General features: G+C 40.8%; 1 protein-coding gene across 2 annotated transcripts in view; it reads left to right on the top strand.

The window, feature by feature from the left end:
• The window catches only part of LOC122992179 (rho GTPase-activating protein 20-like), a 59,653-nt gene that overhangs the window by 8,725 nt on the left and 25,244 nt on the right, over positions 1–25,684 (top strand). Inside the window, exons 1-2 of one of the 2 annotated variants that reach the window (XM_044365859.1) lie at positions 14,775–15,078; positions 18,128–18,213. In XM_044365859.1, coding sequence (XP_044221794.1) covers positions 14,986–15,078; positions 18,128–18,213 — 179 coding nt within the window. In that variant the 5' untranslated portion in view covers positions 14,775–14,985. Of the gene's footprint in view, positions 1–14,774; positions 15,079–18,127; positions 18,214–25,684 lie in introns of those variants that run through there. The other variant, XM_044365858.1, reaches the window with a different exon arrangement.

Here is a 25,684-nt window from a genome sequence, read left to right as displayed (position 1 = left end):
TACAGAACACTGGTAGCTTTTGCAAAGAGATAAGCTGCAATAAATTGGCAGAAAGGACAAAAAGGGGGTAATTAGGTGAATTTTTTTCAACTTTTCTTTGTTCAGAGAAAGTGTTTGGACCAGAACTGTAACTTTTTACCCTGCTCCATATTCACAATACATTACACAGCTTCCCAACAGGTTTTAATGGGAGGCTGAAGGACAACTGAACTGAACATTTTCAAAGCAAATGTTGACACATTGACACTTTAAAAAAACAGATCATAGCCTGTATTCAAACTAATCATGACTGCTCCCTAAACAAATGTTTAAAAAAATCCCCAATTCCCGTTTATCTCCATGATAAATCCTTTTGAAAATCCTCCACCTTGCAGCCACCCTTTTTTGGAGTTTCTCTCTTTCATTTCTAAAAGTAAAATTTTATGTGATGTAAGAAAATATCATAACATAAATAATATGCTTCTGTTAGCTACGTTGAAGCTGCACACTCATGAGAAAAAAATGTTGCTGTTCTGTATTCCTTTAAAAACTGCCACGTCTAATTAAAAATTATTTAATTCTTAACACCGAAACCTAATCTGCATTCATCATAGTATGTCACACATGCTGCAAACGTAAAGGTCTGCAAAATGTGCACATGTTGAATAAATCTAATATGCATACATATATCCCACAGGTTAAAGTTTTTGTTTGCTGTTTTGTTTCAATTTGGAGGAATTTGACAAAAGTGAAGGTTGTCTTGCAGAGTGCTTCTCAACAGATAAGGTTTTCAGAAGCAAGGACGTAATGAGAGATAGTGGCTCCCCACATGTTGATTAAGAGACTCAGCGGGCTGTCGGGTGAGAAAGAAGGACAGAGAAAACTAAAAAGACCGACAGAGGAGATGAAAACAGAGAGAACAACAAGCTACTCTGTTCATCAGAGCTATTTTTAGCGCAGGGCTCATTATATGATGCCACTATTTTTCCTCCACAGTAGCTGGAGCTCCGCTATGGCAACACAAGCTTTAATGACTTATGTGAATGCTTCCAGTTGCCTCTGAGTGTGTGTATGCAAGTATGTGTGTGTGTGTCCCTTTGCCCTTTTATGGCACACTGCCAAGAAATAAACAGAGCTGTCTATCAGTCTCCTCTGTAGACGATCTTCAAAGAATCACACGCACACACAATCTGTTTCTCTCTCTGTTCTTGACGCACATAGACACACACACACACACACACACACACACACACACACACACACACACACAGTCATGTTTCCATCACTTCAGAGGACATTACATTGACTTACATTCATTTCCTAGAGACTCATCTTAACCCCAACCCTTAGCCTAACCTTAACATAACCCTAAACTAACCTTAATTTTAAACCAAGTCTTCAACCTAAAATGAATGATTTACATTAAAGGGACTTGCTTTTTGTCCCCATAAGAGAGGCGAGTCCCCAAAACATGACTGTGTAAACAGATCTACATCCCCACAACATGAGGAATACCTGGACCACACACACACACACAAACTGATTGCATGACACACTACTTTCTGTTTCTATTTTCTGTTAAATTTGATCATAAAAACAACTGGCCCAAGTTTGCTGACAAGGAAAGACATTTGACACAGTCGCAACATGACCGTGTAACAGATCTACATCCCCACAACATGAGGAATACCTGGACCACACACACACACACACACACACTAAATGCATGACACACTACTTTCTGTTTCTATTTTAGATCATAAAAACAACTGGCCCAAGTTTCCTGACAAGGAAAAACATTTGTTATGACTTCCTGGTAGCAGAAGTAGGTCAATTGTGTTCAAAATTAAAAACAATGAAGGAAATGCTACCTACTGTATAGATCTCACAATGACAAAATCCAAAGCAGGTGCTTCTGATACACAAGTTGGGTAAGTACTGTACAGAAGAAAAGCAATACATTCCTGGAAACTTCACAACAACACAACACACAAAACATTTCAAAGTATTTATATAAGATTTAAAAATAAGACTATCATCAACATGAGTCAACTGCATTTAGCAGCAGCACAAACTGCAAGTAATAATAAACTTTTGATATGACTAATCATCCACTTCTTACTCTCTGAAACTGTCAGATATAACACAGTAACAACTAAATCTTTTTCATTTTCTGCCTGGAAGCTCTTTCCTGGGAAAATTCCTCAAGTGCAAAGGAAGTGATGCATCTCAGCCTTTCTTTTTTTTCAACAAACAAACAGCACAGGAACTGTGGGTAGTTAGCATAAGCAGTGATAGATATCATGGTCGGATGAAAAAAGAAAGTTGCACCACCCACGCACCTTCAAACTATGTCCCAATACATATTGCATACTAATTCCTGTTTTGAGTATGTGGCGTGTTTATACTGGTCGTGTGAAAAAAGTAACCACTGACCGCTCGTTTCTTGCTTCATTGTACTTTGTTGTCATGTTGTTGCCACGCTCCCAGAACTCAGTGAGTTATTACAACTGACATGATGGCCAAAACTACAAAAATAAGAACTTCAGTTGTAATGAAGCAGAGTTTGATTTGCATTTTAAAAAACCATAATATATACAAATATGTAATAACGTGAGGGGTTTTGCAGACCATGTGTGGACCATGTGTGGACCATGTGCACCGATTGCACGTGTATGAAAAAGTCCTTGTACACACACACTCAGTGCAGTATAAACAGACTCTCATCCACCCTGCTGTCCTCGTGTGTTTTGGAATACCTATATCAGTATGTATATGTGTATATGAATGACTATATCAGGGCCTTTACTACTCTAGTAATTCCTAGTCTGTTGTGTCGGCCTCTCTTTATCAAACAACCCTTGATGAGCTGAAATGTGCAGTAAATCATATGACTTCTTCTCACTGCAGTTTTTTTCACTGTGGTGCATTTTCAGTTTTGCAGCTAAAAGTTTAAAACTTAAGTGAGTCAGACTTTTTTTAAGAGAAGCAATAAAAACTTCTCCACCTGTGACCTCTAGCCTGTTTTAAATAATGAAACTACGGCCTGAGGAGAAGCATTGACATCCTGCATCAAACTGAAGAGCAGCTTCAGCAAAAGCTTTGATACTAAGGTTGAATGTTTTGCTCTTATTACTTCCCACGAATACTCTTTTTCTGAGATTTCTCACCCTTTTATAACTGAAATTAAGTTATAAAACATACTGCCTATTGTTAATCAGAACATGGTGTATATTCTTTTTGGTGTGTATTCTTCTTTTTGTTGTTATTCTTTAATATCCGTGAGATTACATGGTGATGTTTTTGGATAAAAATTAAAATTTTTCTTTGTGGTAAAAAAGAAAGGACAATATCACCCGTACGTATGTGAGTTTTTCTATGGGAGTGTATATTAGTGTATATATTTTTAGTGCGGATCTGAAGGAGAATCTGCCGCATGCTACCACTTCAGTGAGGATTTCAACCAGTTTTTTGGCAAGAGCTTGGTTTTAGATGATGATTTGTTGACACGCGACACGTTGCTCCCCCTGCTGAATGTTCGTGCACTCTGCTTGCATGTATGATTAAGTCATCTGCACATTTGGTCATGTTCTGTTGACATTTATGTAACCGAATGTTGCCACATAAGCGAAATATAAGTTGGCATTTTACCATGAAAAGTATTTGGAGGAAACAGCTGCAGGCTGAAAAGTTAATCCTGTTTCATTATCCTGATAATTGCAATTAAAGGTTTGTGTGACTTGGAGAAGGTATAAAGTAGGAAGGTAGCAATTACAGTCAACTTTGGCACAAGAACATGTAGATGCACATATGCAAAAAATCCCAGGTTATTGCAAGGTAACTGCAGTTATTGTTCCTGGTAAGAAGTAAAAGATTTTTTGCAAAAAATCCCAGTAGATACCAGGATCTCATCTCCTGGGCTTCACCATAGTCCATACCCAAAACCCCATGGATGACGTATAATACAAAAACCCACCACATGCACACAGATGTTGGCACAGCAGGATGGCATCGGGCCAAAACTCCTGATATCTACAGTTGGCTCTTGGCCGGTACGGCACGTTTCTCTGCCGCTTTGTTTTGACAGGGCACATGACTGAATGTGGAGCGAAAACCGATTACAGCACTCACGGCTCCACAGCGGTTCTACAGCACGTTTAAAAATAGCAACAGGCGTTCCCTGGAAGCAGAGAGGGACAGAGCTGTGTGTGTGTGTGTGTGTTTCTGTGGGCGACTGACACTTTTTTTTGTGAGTGTGAGTGTGTGTGAGTTAGTGTGTGATTATTGGGTTTCCGTCAGAATGTGTGTAGCCATGTGTGTTCTTAGATTTAGGCGGGTTAATTGTGGCTAGAAAATGGAAAATGCTCAACATTGCAATTCTGGTCCAGATCCTGGTTTATTTCTGGCACTGTATAGTCGAGACGTGCCATCTAGTCTCATTAAGACGCACACACACACACAGGTTTACTTAAGTCACCTTTTGGGGTATTTACATAGACTTAGACTCATTTCCTGGAGACTTACCCTAACCCTTACCATAACCACTGACCCAAAAATCAGTGTTTTACCAATTGGGGACACAGCTTTTATCCCCAGTCGCACAAACTGTCCTCGATCAACTGGTCTTCAGTCTGGTTTGTGTCCCCGAAAGGGACTTAAGTCATACTCACCCACACACACACACACATGCATGCACACACACACACTTGCCTTTTAATAAAATCCAGACCATGCCTTCCCTGTTCTCTACCCAGTTAGCGAAGCCACAATGAGACAGGATCCTGTCAAATTACAACTTTAGGAGCCGCTCCCTCCCCTTCAGGTCAGCCTCTCTCTTCCTGTCCCACACCAGCTGCTGTACAGTCACTGCCGCTCAATGTCAGTGGTATCCAGATGTTTTACTGTATTTTAAAAGACTTAAAATCTGATCAAAAATGCTCTGTGAAGACAGATTTATTTTGCTGTCTGTTACAGTAAACATTATGTCTCTGCACTCATATGAGCTCTACATTCACATTAGGCAGCTGCAGCCAAACCAAAGTCTACTGCTGTTGGCCACTGAGCAGCTCTGACCCTTGACCTTTTGATTATTAGCTGCTTGTGATGTTCATTATTCAGCCAGTTACGCTCTTTGAGCTGCATTGGAGGAGTTTTAACAAAATTTAAAATATAAAGACATTGATGTTATATTTCGATGTGGCCGTTCAGCGTCCACTAATGATCCTGACCTCTGGTGGAATGCAAGCTTTGACCTCTTGACCTTTAACCTCTGCTGGGCTGATAAGAGACGGCTGTTGGTGATAGTAGCTCAAACACAGCGCCCTGCCGACGCTGTGAATGTGGTCGCTGACTGACGTGCTCAACAGAACACACACAAACACTGGCAGATGGACTCACAATCAGACACACACTCTCTCTTGTGCACAGACACACACACACACCCACACCATCGGTGATAAATAGTTGAGGTCGCTGACTGAAGTGTACATAAACACACTTATCCCCTCGTTTAAATGCTCCTGATTAGCTTTGCTTTCTCAGCTCCCTGTCTGACTCCTCCAGCAGTGAGCGAGAGAGCAAATGCGCTTTCTCTTCCTTTCTCCCCCGCGGCGCTTTCAGACACATTATGAGCATGACAATGTCATTCAAGTCATCATTGCTCAGTGGCCTTTTGAAGGGGATGCTTATCACATTGTTGTCATTGTTGATACTTTACATATCTTTCTTTGTTTTGGGACATAGGCAAGGCAAGTTTATTTGTACATAATCGTTCCAATACAGAGTCTATTTAAAGAGCTTTACATAAGGTTACATTTACATAAAGTTTCAGTGCAGTAGTAGTGCAGAAATGCAGAAGAGAAAATGAATCAGTCACAGAAAAACAGGAAAAGTTTGTCATTTAGATTTGAAAGTGGCTAAAGTAGCATAGTAGCTAAATGCAGACTGTTTGGTTGTGACTTGAGGTACTAAGGGAACTACTAGGTTTATATTTTTTCAGGCATATCAGATTAACATGAACAGCAACAGCCACTATGGCTGAACAGACAAAGAGATTGGTGCCTATATTAACTGCATCAACAGAAAGCCAGAGGAAGGGGATTGCAGCACTGCCCACAGTGGGAGACTGACATGTGATCTCTAGTGAGTTCAGTGCAGAATCACCACAGAAATCAATGGCAAGCATCCCAGAGAGAGGCAAACATTTACATGGACATTTAAGATGTTAGCTGTATAAGCCTATGAATAAGTTCATTCACTGTAGCTGCCCTGAATAGTAGGAGTTGAATAAAGAGTAACTGCAGGAAGTGATGTTTTCTATCCAGCCTAGTTCTTTGCTCCACCTTGTCAAGCTGTCAGACACATTGCTGCCAGGTCTGATGAGGTCAGGGGTGTAAAGCCCCCTAAGAGGGCTTAACTGATGGGGCGGATATGAACATATATAAAATGCTTTTGTCTGGTTAGTGACATTATTGCCTTGGCTGTGTGGTAGCAGGGGGGCAATGTGACTGATTGGATGGATTTGGATGAATGACAAAAGTAGAATTAACATTAGTAACAATAATAACAGTAAATAATGGTAACAATTACTCATATTTGTGTTATATCACCTTTAAAGTTGTGATGCACAAGCCAACGAGCTACTACTACAACAATTATAGGGATCAGTACCAGTATCTCTTACCTGCTGAACAAAACAACACCAAAAACTGTTTCAGCAGAGATGACAGACCATCTACAAAAATGCATGAACGAGCCCCCGCATGCTGCCTGCAACTTGCCAACTGATGTACTGCACGTGATCATTTTCCTTTCAGTAACTAATCTAGCTCCAATGACTAGTCCATGTCTCTCTGTGCAGTCAAAGGGTCAAACGTGACCACATTTACTTGGGGAAAGAATGTTGCTCACATGATTTGAGGACGACCTTTGCATGTACTGTCATAGTCATTACCCGAAGGCATTTTTTCATCCCAAATCTTCCCGGAATATTCTTAGAGTCAGCTTTGGGATGCTCATATGATATTTTTCCCCCAGTGTTTAGAAGAAGTCTCTAAACATCGGTCGATTAAGTTAGAAATGGTGCCAAAGATGTATGTAAACATTTCCTGGCAGTGTGATGACCCAGTGTGATTACATCAACAATTCTGAAGTGACTCCATACACACAGTGACACTGTCTGTCAATAAATGCAAACATTTTGTCAAACAAACACTGAAGAGAGAACATCAAACAGCATAAATCTGTATGAACAAACTTTTGGACTCGACTCAGTAACTTGTTCACAATGAAAAGTTAAAGCTGCTAAACCATTTTTGCACTTTCTGATGACTAAAACAGGGCTCTCATTTAGGGATAATACTGCAGAAATGCACAGTATATGACATTCTTGATTTCTTTTTTTTGGGGGGGTGGGGGGGGGGGGGGGGGGGGGGGGTTATGGTAGACTATAGCTGTGCAGTATTGTTTGGGAAAAGACAATTAGAAGATGACCTTTGTTTGGAGATGTCGTTGTCTAGCTGATGAGGTCATGAGGGTCAGCTTGTACACTTATACAACAGGCAGTTGTATAAGTGTGAAAAGGTGTAATTAAGTGTGGCTAGTCTCTGCAAAACCCTTTAGATTACACCTTAGATTACATTTGAAATTTGATTCAAGTTAGAGAGAGATTGTAATTACAGGTAAAATAAGCCACATTAAAATCAGAGATACTAAATGCCTATTGACCACCTTAACATCCACATCTTTACTTTTTACCTCCCTACACTATGCACACTACTTCCTGCATTGGAACTGAAGTTGGATGTAAATCCAACAAGTACTAATTCAACGACAAAATATGTTGGTGGACACATGGAAATGTTTTCTGATCTGATGGCCCTGTCAGCAGTAATCGGCATTTGCCTGTGTCTTCCATACAAATCATACAATAAATATGTTTTATGATGTTATGATTAAGTTTCGGCACAAAATCCCCTGGTTAGGATTAGGTAAAGATCATGGTTTGTGTTAATATTAGTACTTCCTTTCTATGTGGACATCCTATGTCACTCTTATAACATCCTCTTTTGCTCTCATTATAATTGCTACGGCCACTAGAGGGCTTTGTCTCTTGAACGTAAACACACTGTATGTGTTTTGGGTGCTTACTTAAACAACTGGCCCTGTTTTTTATTTGTAACACAGTCTAAATTTTGTGCTACAGAATCGTCCAACGTGAACTTAATTTGTAGTTATAGTGGGCTAGTTAGTTACTATTCATCAAGGTTAGGTCAGGCTGTGGATTAAAAGGGCACTAAAAGGTCACAGGTTTGAACCCAGTTGCAGAAATTTGTCCTGCTAATGTGTCTTTGAGCGAGGCACTAAAAACCCCTACCTGTAGACTTTCAAACCTGATACACCACTCCAGCAGACTTAGAGTTTATGTAATACCTTGCAATGTTAAATATAAGTATGATATATAATAAAAGGTTAAATTCTTCAGGCTAATCAAAGCGTTTGTTTCGACCTGCTGGGAGCACCAGATGGGTGGAGTTTACTGCAATATGACAAGTAGTGTCAGGTAAAGATGTAAGATGTGTCATCATTTGCATATCTTGAATAGCTTGCTTTTCAGAATATTCTTTACACCCTTGAGTCATTTAGAGGAGGAACAAATTAGCATTCTGACATTTTGTGTTTTGGGGAATGTAGCAGAGCCAGGAAATACATCAGGACAGTGAATATTTGCTTCATGTTCTGGTATTTAAACAGTGAAGGAAATATGACACTAATGAATGACTGATCTTACAGGAGCCTTTCGCTGCAGTTCACCAATGTGTCCACATGTCCCAGAAAATCCCAGTATTATCTCATGAAGCGGCTGATTGTCTGAACTAAACTCCCATGCTCACACAGGACCTCTGCTGCTCTCACATGGAAACCCTGTTTTGTTGAACCTGCTGCTGACACCAGCACGACCCCTCAACTAAAGCCTAAACAATCCTTTCAGCCCTGAGGAAATAACTTAACTTGTCTCGCTGCATCCTCTGAGTGACTGTTGTCTCTGGTGAACACATATTTACACCAAACACACGTGCATTCACACACACGCATGTCTGCACAAGAAGACACACATTATTTGATTTAAGAACCAAGATGAGATAAAATTGCAAGCACAGGAAAAATAATTAAACTTGATTATTATTATTTCATTTTTTTTATATGTTGCAAAAAAAAAAAGAAATTAAAATAAAAGCAAACAAAAAGAAAAACACAAACAACTACAAAAAAGAAGAAGCCTTTAAATGTCTATAATTATATATATATGTTATATTTCCACATCCACACACTGCTTACACAGTCACATAAAGTCGGGATAAGATGGTCACAACAACAACAACAACAATAAAGCACAAGCACGCACATGGTAGTGTGTCAATAGCATCCCTGACTCTGGGGGAGATTGCACTAATCAGATTAGCGGGGTTAGAGGGTCTGGAAGGAGGAGGATGGGTCTGTTGTGTGTGTGTGTGTGTGTGTGTGCACGCCCAACAAGAGAGCAGATGTAACAGACCAACCGCCAGGCTCAGACGGTCTGTTTCTCTGACGGTCTGTATCTTCTGTCTGACTGACTGACTGACTGAATGATCGCCTGTCTCTGTGTGTGTCTCAGATGGGTGGGGAATGGTGACGAATTGTGAACAAAACCAGAAGTATCAGACACTGTTGGTCAAAGGGGCAACTTGCAGCAACTTACAGGGTCAGTGTATTCAAAACACTTCACAAGATTTTATCTTATCTTGGGTGGTCTCTACGGACACGCAGATAGTTTTGGTTTCATTCGGGTTTTGAGAAAAGAAATAGTTCCCATAAAATTTGTTGCCAGCAAGATCTGTGGACTAGCTGGGACATTGTTTCTGGAAATACACACTACTGATGAGTTCCTGAGGTGGAGGAATGTGACTTGACCTGAAAATCTGACTGATTTTGATCTGAAGGAGATGCAGCTGCTCACACAACATTCTAGATGGATGTCCATGTGAATATTCAGCAGTTCTCAGGTGCTTCTGTAGTGGTGTAAACACCTCTGATGAAGAGAAAGATAGGTCTGTTGGAATTTCAGAAGCTGGAATAACATTTGTTTGGATTCTCTAACCTGACAGGATGACAGATGATCTAAACTGTCCAATAAACCAGAAGCTTGTTCGTCACAAGACTGTAATTAACAAGCCCTGGTTGCAATTTGGTAATTTGAACCAAAACTAACCAAATTAAACTTTCCCTCTTTGGCTCAAACCAAAGAAAACAATCAAGGTTACAGCTTTCAAGAAAATATTTAAAAAAGCCTTGATGTGATGAAAACCCAACTGTTTGGTACTTTGAAGAGCTTTAAACAAGCCCAGAAAATCTCATAACACTTGAGCCAGGTTTGGTAGGGGCGGTGGTCAGCTAACCCACGGTTTCCACCTCCAACACAATGTTGTTTAGATGTCTTCCCTCCTTCTCCTCCACCTGAGTCACTCCCTCTCACCGCAGGCTTTGTCTCAGTCTGGTTCACCCCGGCAGCCTCCGTCTGTCTCCTCCACATGTCTCCACGGCCTGATGTGCCTCGGCCTCTCTGTGCGCCACAATGTTTAGACAAACTGAAAGAGACAGAGACACACTGACTGTGACGAAGAGTGATGCTAAAATTTCCGCCTTCTCATTCTGTATACCAAGCCCCGATGTTTGTGTCAGAGGCTTTAAAGAGTGGATCCATAAATCCCCAAGGGGGTAAACAACAGATGATGGACCCAAAATGAGAAGACAAGAATAGTGGAAATGAAAACATGTCTTAACTCTCAGATTTATTGACATGAATGCATCAGTATACTCTTAACAGTGAAATAACTTTGTGCAATGATTTTTAAACTAATAAAGGCTTCTGTGGTTTCTTAACCACACAAACGGATCATAAAAGGTCAATCAAACTAAAGTTAGGATTTTAATATGGTTCTTCAAGACTGTCCCCATCACAAATATGACAACATTAATCTTTTGCTCACTTAAAACAAATGATATTTAGATATTCCTGACATGCAGCGTCTTGTGGCCGTACGAATAATAACTGTTGTCTCTGAGAGGCAGAGAGGCGTGACGTTGTTGCAGCACAGCAAAGCTCTTGGGTGTAGAAGGCATCTGTCTTTACCACAGTTTGCATCTCGAAAAGCAATGTTGGTTCCTTTTAATAATGATCAAAATTTTTCCTAACCGCTACCCAGTAGTTTGATATGCCTAAACTTAACCAATCCTTAACCACTGAGGTGGCAGAAAACAGTCATGTGGATCATTTTTGGAAATTTTCTAATGCTTTTGGAAGGCCAGCAATGTGTTGACTGTTTTCAGTAATATGTGTAAGGCTTTCCTATTTGAAATGCAGTAATTACATTACAATTACTTATCTCAGTAATGTTCTGTCTGGGAAATTTGATGGAGGCTTGATATCAGTCTGGTCTGTGTGCGCACAGTGGACAGACTGCAGGGTGAACGTGCTAGCCTGGTGCAGGGGTTGCAGGTGTGGAGAGGCGTTTCCCCCCCCACACCTTTTTCCACACAAAGATAAGATCTAACAAACATCCCAGAATTAGAACACAGAAAAACATTTTATTTCCTGAATAGATGTAATTTTTTCCTGAATTTATACATACCTCAAACATTTGTCGCCCAGAAACCTCGGGATTATGCTGTTCAGATTTATAGGAGAAAAAAAGGAAACAGTGGCTCTTTATTTTTGGCAGGCGACGTGGACGTCTGACTTCTTAAAGTAGCTGTGGCAGCGGTGATGGAGGTGGAGGCCTCCAAACTGGGTTTGGCGGATGCTGTTTTGGATCACGGCATCTCCCTCTCTACTTGAAACATCTCATCCGTCACACATCCATCCATCTCTCTCTCGATGCATCTATCCATCATCCAGCTATCCACTAGAACCTCTAAAACTGCTCATCACACCCTTGCGGCCTCTCCTCAACCTCCCCGTACATGAGCGTGTTTGTTTTCAAAGGAGGGAGGGCAGAGTGCTCTTTAAATAGATACTCAGCTATGTATAGGCTGTGTGTGTGTGTGTGTGTGCATGGAAGTGTATGTATGTGTGTGTGTTTGCAGTGCAAAGTGCAACCCTAACACCTCAACCATACACAGGCAAGAATACAGCCTTCATGTAGAATGTAGAGCTCCTGTCAGAGCTCTGGACACACTCCAGCTCATTCTGTCTCCCTGGAATTGGCTGTTTGCCGTCCAAGTTGATACTCTCCTCGGCTTCAGGTTTTCAAAAGCCAGACTCCCAGGGCATGACGGAGACATTCCCTTTCAGACACACTTAAAAGGAAATGTCAGATGATATTCACGAGGGCACATATTGATTGTCTGACTTTTATTTAAGGGTGAATCACCAGTGCAGATTAGACTTGCCATCTCTCCCTGACCTGGAGTCAGTTGCTTGGTTCAGGCTTGAGGAGAATCTGTTAGAATCTGTCAGTATTTGGCTGCAGTCAGACAGGGAGGTGTGGTTTTAACTTATCAAGGAGAGATGTGTTGTTTTGCTATGGATACTGAGAGAAAACCCATATACAGTTTTTACTGTCGCAACCCGGCGTCTTTCAGTGACAGAGTGGAACATTTAGGAGCTAGAAACCAAACAGTGCAGTGCAGTGGCAGTCATGGTCAAGCGGTGGCGTTTCCAACCACAGCTCTGACACACCCTTAATTTAGTCTCGCTTTTTGCTTTGGATCCCTCCAGATAGGCTACTCCTGACAAACAGCAGGAAAGAAAAACAGTCATTTCACCCTAAAATCCAGGGAACGTGAAGTGCAATTTCAGTTCAAGAGCAAATGTGACTTGGCCACGCTGGACCCTCGATTAAAAGGATGATTTAGTTGCAGAGTGAAGGAATGTAGTTTTCTGTGAAACAACATTTGAAGCCGTTCTGCAGACTGAAGCCCCATCAATATTCGCTGGCTGCTGGCACATGCAGCTTGTGATATGATCAAAGGGGATGACCGAGCACTGTCAATGTTCTTATCATCATATGCATGCCACTTTTCAGGGGACTGATAAGATGGAACAATTGTTGCATACCTTTGTGTTTGTGCAGAGGAGACAATGATCTGCAATAGACTGTGGAAAATGATCCACTTAAGTGGATACTTTTAAAAATTTGGAGCATTTTTGCAGTATTAGACAATCAGACACACAAACGCAGCCTCATCTCTCTGTCTGTTAACAAGACATCGTGAAATCTCGTGAATAGATTTAAAGAACTGTTGATTTTCGTAGTTGTCCACTTCCAGGTTAACATTTAAGTCTGAACTGTGAAACCAGTGGACATAGACATTTAATCCCAAATCCTAAAACTGAGTTTGCAGGATCAACAGATCTTTATTAACTTCAATTCTGATGGAGTTTGCGCCCTCCGATCGCCAGACATTTGAAAGTAAACACTCCCACCCAGTTTCCCTACAGTGAGGTATACTGTAACTAAAAGGCAAATGTGTCATGCGTCATGGCTATGTACAAAAAAAATACTGTGGACATTCCTCCTCATCAGTCATGTTATTCTTGGCCCTGAATATGCATTCTTACACCTGGCCTGGACCCTCTGCAAACCGCCTTCCTCTAGTATGAGAACAGTCAGCTTCTATATGGCTCTGAGTGCCAGACAAGGAAAACATATGATGGGCCCTTCACATAAAAACACGCACAAGTAGGTAAACCGACAAGCTCAAGAGTCAAACCAAAGCATGCTTTTAGATACAGGAGGTGTGTCAAGACGTGCAGATCAAGTCAAGACCAGAAGTTGGTTCTGGCTTCAAAATAATAGGGGCAAATTTGACACTTTATACAATGGATAAAAAGACGATCATGGTGTCATGTAACAGCTTTGGTCAGGTTCACAATCAACAGTAATGGCTGTAAAGTAGTAGTAGAGGTACAGATTATTATTCATTTCCACAGACAACAAACAGTCTGAAACTCTTCAACAGGTGGTGACTGAGCAGGATATATATAGTAGATATATAGATATATAGTATATAGTATATAGATATATAGTATAGTATATAGTATATAGTATATATAGTATAGTATATAGTATAAGTAGAATCTTACATTGCTTTTAGCTCTTGCAGTCATTTTATTATTACCGTGCAACAACTCAATCCATCAGAATTCACTCAGCACAAAGCAGCACTAACAAACATCACACCATATATAAATGTGCCAACATCTTGCAAACATTATAAAAATCACAAGCAGAAATGATAGACTTTCTTGTTGCTGCTAGTTAGTTTTTATTTTTTGCAGGTTTTTTATTGCTATGCCTTTGGAGCACAATTATAAAGGCGCACATAATTTTGAGGCTCTATATTCCAGTCTCTGCTTGGGGATGAGTGTTTCTCTTTTTATAGTCTTACAAGCTATTACTTCTAAAAGCATAATGAAGAGATTTGATAGTAAATCTGCCATTTGTTATATCCTGCTCCTCTTTTTTTTTAAATGGCATGAATACATTGTTTAGGCAAACTTCATATTGAACTTATGTGTTCACAACATTTAGAGGTGTAATCACTTTTATATGAGTCCAAAAACACTACTAACATTGATCAATAATCTTCCCCGTTTATCTTCACTTTGTATTCTTTATGTTAACTTTGCATGACACCTACAAACGTCAATGTCCGTTTCATAAACACTAGTTTGTTTTGAAAAGTCAGAGCGGATGTTGCGTGTTTCATCACCGCTGACTTTACAACATTAGTGTGTGTAGAGGCGGACCGGAGTCGCGGCGCTCAGAACAAACAGCGCTCGGACAGAGACAGTCACAGTGAGGAGCACAGTACGCACGCTTCACCTCCTCTTCCTCTGGATCAACTCCTCTCCATCATGGACTCTCCTCGGGCTCGTGCCCTGCTCTCCGCCGGATAAACTTTGGATACTCGTATGATGGGAATATACAGTCGGTGCGCTCCGGCCCGTGGATCTATACAGCCTTGATGGAAACCATGTCACCGCAGCAGGGGACGATGGGACAGAACAGGTCCGACTCTCTGACTGGAGAGAGCAAGGCGCTTCCCGACAATAAAAAGGTACCAGTGACGTTTCTCTGTCGGACTGTTGCTGCTGCTGGAGTATTGACTCTGGACACAGTTTGCGCCCTGACGCGCGCGTTTCAGCGCAGTGAGCAGCCCGGTGCGCTCATTAAGGATAAATTAGTATATTCCAATTATACTCCCATAAGGTGTGAACCTGGTATTTTACGGTGGCAGTGTCATAGTCCAATAATTTCCTACAAGGGTTTATGGTAGTCTGGTGTTTATATTTTCAGGAGTGAAGACTGAGTAGAAAAGACATTTTCCTTTATAAAATCTCCATATTATTTGCTTTAATGACATGCTTTCCTATCATTTGTTATTGGATTAAATTGTTATTTTTTCGTCAATGTTCTTCTAAACCTGCAGTTGTTTGGCATCCAAGTCAGTGAGTTTTTTGACTGGATAATGATGAAGTTGTTGGTGAGAGCTCCGGTGTGGCTCTGACTGGGTTGTGTTTTAACGAACAGACATTTATCTGACTGAAAACTATTTTTTAAAGTAGACAGTCTGTTGCATGTTGATTAGGTTGTTAGGTTACTTTATTCTGACTTCATTAAACAGATTTTTAACCAAGAAAAAAACCCCAGTTAAAATCAGCGCATTCCAGTTTAGATCTGACTGATCTCCGGTTGGTTTGTGGGTTTTTTGAATAAAGGAGAGTTTAGCAGAGCTGAGCAGTCGAAAAGTTCACCACATAACAGAAGAGGATCATTTGCTGATAGCGATTATTTGTTAATCAGACTAACTGGAGTCACCACGCAAACACAGGAAAGATTCCTGCGCTCATTCTTCACTCATAACACAAAACAAAGCAACAAGGATAATGATAATAATATTATTATTAATAATAAAAAAAAATGGAAAAATATGTTTTTAGATGAATCTGATGAGATCCTTCACTTCCGACTTTCATGTAAATGCAGATTACAAGACTGTAATTTAATTCTTGTATTCTTTTGACTCCAGATGAGGTCATTGACACTGTTACAGTAGATAGAGGAGGTGATTCCTCAGCAGCTCATCAGAGATCTTGTAGTAAACAGCGCCCCCCTCCAGCGCTTCTTTAAAAAGGTTGGAACCGCATCTTCCAGACAGGCCAAAAAATGCAACAGGGAAAAATTAACAAACAAGGTAAACCATGAAATCTGTTGGATGATCATTACTCAGACGACCGCTAACACACACAAAACCAGTGATATCCACGGATGAGCCTTTTCTGATGATTATGCTTTTTATGCTGAATGATGCAAGAAAGAAAATGAAGTGAAAACAGTGTGAGGTTGAGCAACTCCTTGATAAGATGCTTGTAATGGAGTTGTAATGACTTATTCACCTAACCAACCTTGATCTATTCACTGTGTAAACTTGGCTACAGAGTAACTTTAAAATCAATGCATGATGGTTTGGAGTCATACAGCAATTCGCTATAGATAATATTCCGTGTCATGTAATTTATGTGGATACTGATATGCTGCAATCCTCCAATATTCGCAAATATTTGCACTCACAACACATCCCAATAGAGTTGCATGTTTTTTGGAATTTACGACATGTAATATTGTATGTAATTCCTTTCTGTGATGTTAAAATGTTGTTTCACACATCTACAGATGTTGCTGCTTGCGGTTGTTTTTTCTGAGCAGCTGCTGCTCTTTGGCCTGTTTTGGAAAGTTTTGCTCTCTCTTCAGCTTTGAAGAGAAGTTTTTTTGAAACTGGAGCTGTGCTTTATCATCACTTACTGAGAAAGTCCGTGAATGTAGAATTTCCACATACCTCCCTTTATTCAGGAGTTTGTCTCAGGAGATTGTTTGTGTCAAAAGATTGATGGTCAATTTGAGATGCACTCGGCATGCATGGCAGATGAATGCATAACACGCATGCATGCATTCTGTACTATGCAATCTGTCTTCATACAGCACAGTAACCTAACATTGATGTTTTCTTTTTAAGTTAGTGCCAACAGCCTCGCCTTTCTTTTTGGTTTCTGCGCACAGTCAGCATAATATGAGACATAAGGGCTAGTTTTTCTTTTTCACAAGAAGCCTCATTGTTATTTCATCATGCCAGGCGGAGTGTTTTTATATCAACGCTGCATGCGTCCTGTCAATCACCTCACACCTGCAGGAAGAACAAACATGTCACTTTACGACTGTTACTGTAGCCTTTGAGCCTAATTCCTCAGAAATTTGCCAACCTTTCTTCATCAGCCTGAAGAGCGGTTCAGTTTAGGTCAGGTTTGTCACAGTGGCATCGAAATTTCAAATACAGCGTAAAGCATCTGGTGATTTGAACGTGAGTCAAATTCCTCTTTCGATACACAGTTTAAATTCTTGAGGTGAGGAAGGTTACCATAAGTCATCATAAAATTAATTTAGGAAGCAAAGTCTAATTTAATTTCTATCGGTGCTATTGAATTAAAAAAAAGTTTCCCTGACTGAATGACTGTTGTGTATGTTGGGAGTGTATGTGTGTGGGGGGCGTTGGTGGGGGAGCAGATCACATGATTTTGGTATGTTTTAAATAGATTAGGGTTAAATGAAATAGCTGCAGTGGCCACAGAGATTCCTCTCATATTTTAGTGAGGGAGCTTACAGTTTATCATGTTACAATGAGAATATATGAAGGATCATAAATATTGTGCAATAGCCAGAAAACATATTTCACTTCTTTTTCACCACTTCAGTCTCCCTCTGTTACTTATTCTACTGGCAGCGTCCATCTTTAACCATTTAGCTCACTTCCTCTTTTCCCTGTTTACTGCTGGCACTTCTCTTTTTCTTTTTATCCCCCCCCTCCTCCTCCTCCCCCTTCCTGACATACAAACACAGTCACACACATTACTGGAGTTTTGTTTCTCTCTCAGCCTGTATTTCCTGTACTGACCACAGCCAACAGCCAGCCTCCATGAGTGCCGACTGTGTTATTTGCAATTTGTCTCCTTCTCCATAACAATTATGTTATTTGTCATGGAATGTCAAATGGTGCAAACCTTCAGTCAGCACTTGCGTTGACCCATCTCTTCTCTCTTTCTCTGACTGTGTAGAAGATGAAGACCTTGGCCCAGAGACGACAGTCGGCTCCCTCACTGGTCATCAGCAAAGCACTTACCAGATCGAAAAGCACATCCAGGTATGAGCAAACACACACACACACACACACACACACACACACACCCAGTCTGCTTCCAAATTAAAGTGCTGCTTTGGTACTGAAATCATTGTTGGCCTGTAGTTCCTCAATGGAGCGAAGATTTGGCTTTACAGATGTAGCTGCTGCAGAGTGCATCACTGGAAGAGAGTTTAACCTCGTTATGCAAGTTTTACTGCATGCTTTCAGGGGAATTTGTAGTTTGTTGTTTACCAGTTTCTTCCTTGTTCTGTGTTAACTTCTGTAGCCTGTCGCTAATGAGGCATACTTAATAAAGTGTTTATGTGTTTTAACTTTAGTGACTTTAGTGTGTTGCAAGGTTGTGAAATCCCTTTTGGTGGTTTATATCCTCCGCCAGCATGACACTTGTGTCTTTTCACTTAACACTTCTTCATTGCTGCAGAACATCTGGACCAATATTCATTTACCAACATTTTTTTTTTTGAAGATTGTTCAAAGACGCCTTTATTAATAACTTTCCAACATTTGTGATGATCTCAGATGACAAATGAAAAGTGAGGAACCCATTAGCGTTCTCTCAGTGATTCAGCCCAGAAACACTGACCCGGGGAATTATAGCAGTGATAGCACAGAGATTAGAGAGGAAACAGGCTGCAGGTTAAAATCACCAGACTGGCTGGAAAATCTGATGTAGAAAGAGAGCAGAAGTGGGAGGTTGTGCTTCCTCTCTATGCAGCCCCGAGGGTTACACTGTCTCTGGACAAATACAGATTACAAAATGAAAAAAAAAAATGTTTTAAACTGACTTGAGTGGATGTTTTCATAAGTTTCAGACATTTCTCCCACATTGCTGTAAATGCTTTTCAAACATCAAAACTAAGACTCATTCATGGCTTAGAGGGGGCTTAAATGCTTACTGTACCTCTCCTAGAGCTATCAGACGTTTCATCACCCTTGTATCGTACAAATCCCTTCCTCTTCCTTTAACAGGGTCGGAAATAAGTCATTACAAACCACTTGGGGAGAGTATTTGTTTACTAGAGTCTTTGCTTGCCCAGTCTTGTATACTGTGTTCAAGTTGTTGCCAGTGCTAAGTGATTGAGGGCAATGCATGAACCTTTAACACTTATTACAGAAAACCAAACTTGAAGTTGAATCAACAATGTGACACGGAAGTGTTATTAGGATTCCTTTAGGAATGCCATGGAGGTCTTTCTGGATGCAAATGCCTGGTGATGAGATATGACGTGGCATGTTTATGATGTGTGTGCATGCTGATGGCAGTTACTGGTGTCTGTAGCTGTTTGCAGAGGGAGATCAGGCTGGGCTGCAGCACGAACTGTGAAATTGGACCATTTAGACCAGTTTGAGCAAAGCACTCAACACTGTTAAATAGGTCATTGCTCTCGGGGCAGTGTGTGTGTGTGTGTGTGTGTTTGTGTGCAAGAGAAAGTTAAAAAGACAACTCACATATTCTGTTTTCAGGCACAGACAAAGGCAGAGACAGGCAGACTATTGAGCGAAAGACAAATAGAGGCTGACTGACAGAGTCGCTTAGTCTGACCAGTGTGTGTGCGTGTCTGACAAGTCTTGCGAGGGACGGAGCCAGGGCTTGACACTCTCAGCTGTCACCCTTAACCTTTGACCTCTCATCAGGAAGTGTGGGGGCCAGTAGATGTCACCTGAGGTCATCACCTCCCATGTCAGTGAGTGTGTGAGGTGTTCATTGATGTCCGGATGTGGATATGTGTATACAGGGGGTATTACCAGGGGAGAGATGGGAAATAATAGCGGTCAGGTGGCTCAGAAATGTGAAAGGTCACAGCTGATGGTGATTGTTGTGAATTTCCTACAATGCATACTTTCATTTCTTCTCATCATTTTTTGGAAAACAGGCAGTTACTTTTCTTTCTTGTATGCGTTCATGTATTGTTAAAGCTTTTTAGACCATCTCTAAGCTTTGGTAGCTGTAGTCTAATAGGCATAACACCCAAAAGTCCCATTAATACAGTTATAATGGACACATGAGTTCCTGCCAACAATACTTGGCTGTGGCTTACTCATCATTGCAACACTCCTATGCTATTTATCCATGTAAATCGCACTGGCTCAGGTATTATTACAAGGGGAGGAAAGTAACTAACATACTGTGTGTACTGTTGTTACTGTAGCTGTGCAACTTTTTCCGAAGAAATATTATACTGTAAAATCACATAGTAGTCATTCCCTCAATCTGTGGGGTGACTCCTTCTTTTGCTCCCTCTGTCCTGTCTTTCCCATCAGGACACAAGGCGCTGAAAGGCTCTCTGGCCTTTATCTCAGCCACTTACATCACTTCCACACACACACATACACACTGTTATAAATCATCCAGAAGTATAACCTCATCTTTTAGCCCTCAGGCTCACAGTGCAGAGTTTCATGGGTTTAAACCATGCAATGAAATCTATACTGCAGGGAGGAAGGTGGCTGCACCATAAAGCATAAAAACATACGATTGGCTGACACTCCTGACCTCGCACTTTCATTCACTACCAGCCGCAGTGTCATCACAAAGTGACACACACACCTAATCCAACAACCTGAATGTAAATACACACACCTGCATGCAGATATGTACAGTCAAGCACTCACACATACAGTATGTTAACCACCTAATGCACTTGCATACGTGTACACACTTTGTCTCTTCATTCACTTTTTTTTTTTGCACACGTATAGTACTGTACACAAACGTTGTCACTTTGTCCATCCTTCTTCTTCTGCACACACACACAAGCTTGTATTAATATACTTGTTAAGATGTGACTGTATTTACATAACCGTAAATTTAATCTCAATCTGAAGTCAGATTCCTAATCTGCAAGATGCTATTGGAAAAAGAGAAAAAATGTCCTTATTTTGGGTAATTTTGTTAATTTTCTTCCTCTCTGTTTGAGGACATTTGGTCCACGAAATCAGACATCATGCAAAAGACATTTCCTGGTTTTGATAATGAGTTCTGCTAAGGATATCATGGCTGACAGCCTCTGGTCACTTCTCTTTTACAGACTGAAAAAAAAGGGAAGAGTTTCACTAGTCTGACCTCATCCTCTGTGTGTGTATGTGTGTGTGTGTGTGTGTGTGTGTGTTACCTTTGCCTGTATAGAGAGCATTGTTTGAGTCTGCACCCAGCGATGACATTATAGTTTGCCTATGGAAATCAGGTGCAACCAGAGTCAGTTCAGGGTGAGGTGAGTCACACGGAAACAGGGAGGAGACAGAAGGAGAAAAAAAGTTGTGAGGCCATCCATTAGATTTTAAAGATCTGGTAGCCTGCTTGATGGTCTTTGCTTTAGTGTCTCAGCACATCCAGCGGTCACCTGTCAGTCAAACAGTGAGAAGAACTATGACATCATTGTTGGACCAAAGAAGTTGGAGTTTCTGTAGTGTGTGCTTTTTTTGTCTGTTATACAATTTTTAAAAATTGTAACAATGGATCAAATTACTTGACAGCTGCCCTCAGCTGTTAGGAACATTTTAGCCTCTTTCAGCTCATTGTTTTGGTTTTACACCCTGCAAACTCTACTCTCATTAAGCCCATTTCCAGCAGCAGCAGGCAGCTTTTCAACAAGCATGAATGAGCTGGAACGTTTGCAGGTTTGAGCTCAAGTAATTTATGTTCTGTAAACAGCACCAGATACATTTTAAACCAGCTTCAAAGAATAGAAACATCCTGGCTCATGGCAAATCATCAGATTAAAATCACTCAGTTACCCGCCTGTGAAGCGGGGAACACCATTCTTCCATAAAGACGTACATAAACACAAATATAAAAGTGTCACTAATGGTGTAGAGGATTTCCAGTAAACAGGAAAGCCGTCATGTGGTGATACAGCACTTCTAAGAGGATAAGTCAGGTAATTTGTCAGTATACTTATTTAGTAGCATATACTTCTGTATATAGAAGTCATTTTTAATTAGTTACCAATAATTGGAGTGTAATTCACAAATGTAGCCCATGTGGAATCTCTCTGTTTTTATGTATACTGCACTTTTATTGCAGCACTGAACAAAAGCTGCCAGTATGGATTCAGGAGATGGCACAGACTGGTGTGTGTTTGTACAAAATGACGTCTTCTTTAATCTGCATGTTGGCAGACACTTACTCTCTCTTTATTTTTCTGTCTGTCTCCTTCTCCCATGCGCGCGCGCACACACACACACACACACGCACACACACACACGCACACACATACACACACACATTGACTAGTCAGTTGCTGCTTGTGTGGATGGCCATTATCTAAGAGAAAGAGGTCAAGCAACTGGTGATGTCATTCTTTTTAAACAGATTACACACACACACTCCCACACAGATGCACACACCTTCACTGAACTTCAGTGAAGTCAGAGTTGAGATGTTGTGGAAGAAACGCAAGAGCAAGCTGAAGGCTTTTGTTCATTCAGTTTGTCTAGACTGTTACCATAAAATCGGAAGCATGTCGGTGGCTTTTAGAGAAGTCAAATTTGTTTCTAGAGGCCAATCAGATCAGCCACAGACAAACTTGTGATACAGAAAACAGAAACGAGTCTGCTGATGGGGATCAGAAACACATATAAACACACACACACACAGTCCCTCTCAGGTTATTAATAAAGCTGAGCAGAGGGACAGAGTTACATAAGTGTGTGTCATTGCTTCCCTGAGGGAGCCAGTCTGCTCGATCAGTGTCGAACATCTGACAGCTGAGGTGATGTTACGCTGTTGTACTGCAGTCACAGGAAGGGTGTGGATGGGGGATGTAAAATAATGAGGCCATTAGTTAAGCTACTGAGTGCAATGAGGTTATTTCAAAGACTAGATGAAACTGAAACTGAAATGGAGAAAAAATAGTTGGATGAGTAATGTCAGGAGAGATACCAGCAGAACAAAGTGAAAGAATGTCAGCAAAGAAATGAAAGAAAAGATAAACAGGGAGAGGGAGAGGAGAAAGAGAAAGTTGCAGCTGTTTGTCCAGCTGTTGTCCTCAGGGTGTGCACTTAAAGGTGTGTGTGTGTGTGTGTGCATGTCGATTATGGTTGTGTCCATGATTTAACTTATCTTTCCCGTCCCAGCCTGCATGACATAAGGACTCAGTTAATGATATGTGCGTGTATGTGTGTGTAATTGCTGCACAAACCAGAAGTAATGCAACAGGATGATGAATGATGCAGCTCACTGCTGATGCTGCTGTGCTTTAGTTTCGCTCCATCTCTTTCTATTACTGGAGTTTCATTTTTGGCAAGTAACAACAAGTGAACAGTGTCTCACTCAGTGATGACACTTTTCTCTGTTATCCACTTACAATTAAAGGATAATTACAGTTTATTACAACTTGTTTCTTATTTTGTAGCTTTTACCAACCTTTCTATTAGTCATGATAAAATCCCTCTACCAAAGTAATTGCTGAGATCTGTGAACTGGCTGACATTGCTATTGACGTCATTGAAGTCAGACCGTCAGACAGGTTGTAGACAAGCCAACAGTTTGACCACGTTATCTGAACTCACAATTTGGAAGTAAAATCAAAAGTGAGTGCCCCTGAAATGTCACCTGTCAGTATTGTCTCTGACTGTTGTTTTCACTGATTAAAATGACGTCACTGGCAGCGAATCATATCAGCTATCGCTAATATAAGTAAATTCTGTGAGTAACTTGATGACAGGCCAAAATTTAACTTCTGTTGTCTGGTTAAGTGCACTTTGCAACCGGTGTCTGCTTTCAGCCAAAGAAAATTTGTGAGAATCAACTGTAACACCAGTGTTCAATTGCAAGTGTCTTTGAAGCTCCAACAATTCCATCAGAGAGGTATGTCTTCTCTCTAGCTGATCATTCACATCATATCACTAGATATCCATTAATAAAGGACTTGGATTGGGATTGAGGGCCAAAAAAATTTGATTGGGAAACTAGTTGGAAAGTTCAATGCTATTATCCCGCTTTGAAAATTATGCCTTATTTCTTTTATATAATTGAACATATTTGTCAAAAATCCTACATTTCTTAGAGTACCCTTATTATAAAAAGGTTGATAATCATTTTCTGTCATTAGTGAGGTTGACATGAATGCATACCAAGTAAATAGCATTCACATTGTAGCTGAAGAACGACTGACTACATTGTATTCCCCATTTCTGTAACAAAACCTACAGTCTGCCCTTGACAATATATAAGATCCTTGTTGTAATTCAACTTCTAATCAAGGCTGTAAAGTTAAATTGGGTTTAATGCTGCACAGATTAGAAAGCCTTCTGGGACAAATTTGAGATTTTAGCTGTACTTTGTGATTTAGGCTGATAAAATATGTTGACCTTTATATACAAATCTCACCCAGTGCTGCCTAAATATTTGTGCTGGGACATGGGACATTAGTATGCTGTGTTTTGTGGTTCATTGTACACCGGTCCCTTATTGTGTTCCCAAAAGTCAACAGTTCTCCCCACGGTGCCAAGCCTGAACAAAGGTGGCCATGTATGCGCAGGCGGGCTGAGCTCTCAATTTATCAACATCACATGATGTACAATGGAGCCATTAGCTGCACATCCATCAGATTCAAAAGACAGGCGGCTCAGCTGTCAATCTTACATTCAGGAGGGAGGGATGTGTGGTGAATACCGAAAATGTTGTCTTTTTTGTGGTGGCGGGATGTGAAAGGGGCTTTACATGAAGGTTCGTCCATGCGTGTGTGTGTGTGTTGGGGGGTGGGGGGGGGAGGGGTTAGGGGGGGCTCTTCTGACAGGAACATTCCCGGATCTGTGTGGATAATAGGAACAGAGGAGGATGTGTGCAGTTGACAATGGGAACTTATGACACTTATTCTCTGTAATGGTGTTAATCCCAGTTGAACTTAATCAAGGAACCTGCAAATCCTCCCAACGTCCCTCTGCAGTGTTCTTTAACCTGTGTGCTGTCCTCCTGCAGTATCATCTGACATGACATTAAGAGAGCAGGTTGAGAAATCCAGTAGCTGGGTCCGTCACGTGCCAAGGACAGAGAAGACTTATTCTGAACTTTATTAACTTCTTTGGAGTAGAAGAAAATATGCAGGCTTTCCACAGACTGACACCGTGGTGGAGGAGCTGACACCCGATTTGAAGATTCACATTCCTTCTCCCTAACAAAGGAAGAAAGAAAGAAAGAAACGCCTAATTTATAGCCGCGGGAGAGTGCATGAGTTATGTAAATGTTTTCAAAGGGGGATAAAAAAATCATTTCACAGTATACGGCATGGAAAGTTTTTTCTTTTTTTCCAGGAACAATAACTGATTCTGTGTTTGTTATAGCAACATAGTGTCATGTCCTTTATAAGTATTGTTGAACAAAAAAATGGGATGCCCGTTCTCCCATTGTTCACACTTTCAGTGAGTCTTCAGTTCCCAGTCTCCCTCAGGGCATCGTGTCCCATCGAGCATCAGCGCTTAATTAGCTACATTCATTGCTTTTAATCGAATTCACTCGCTCTGCTTTGGA

The sequence above is a fragment of the Thunnus albacares genome, chromosome 11, assembly GCF_914725855.1.
Source record: "Thunnus albacares chromosome 11, fThuAlb1.1, whole genome shotgun sequence".
NCBI classification, from domain to species: domain Eukaryota; kingdom Metazoa; phylum Chordata; class Actinopteri; order Scombriformes; family Scombridae; genus Thunnus; species Thunnus albacares.
The sequence above is the reverse complement of the archived record's forward strand: the minus strand, read 5'-3'. Positions and strand labels throughout refer to the sequence as shown.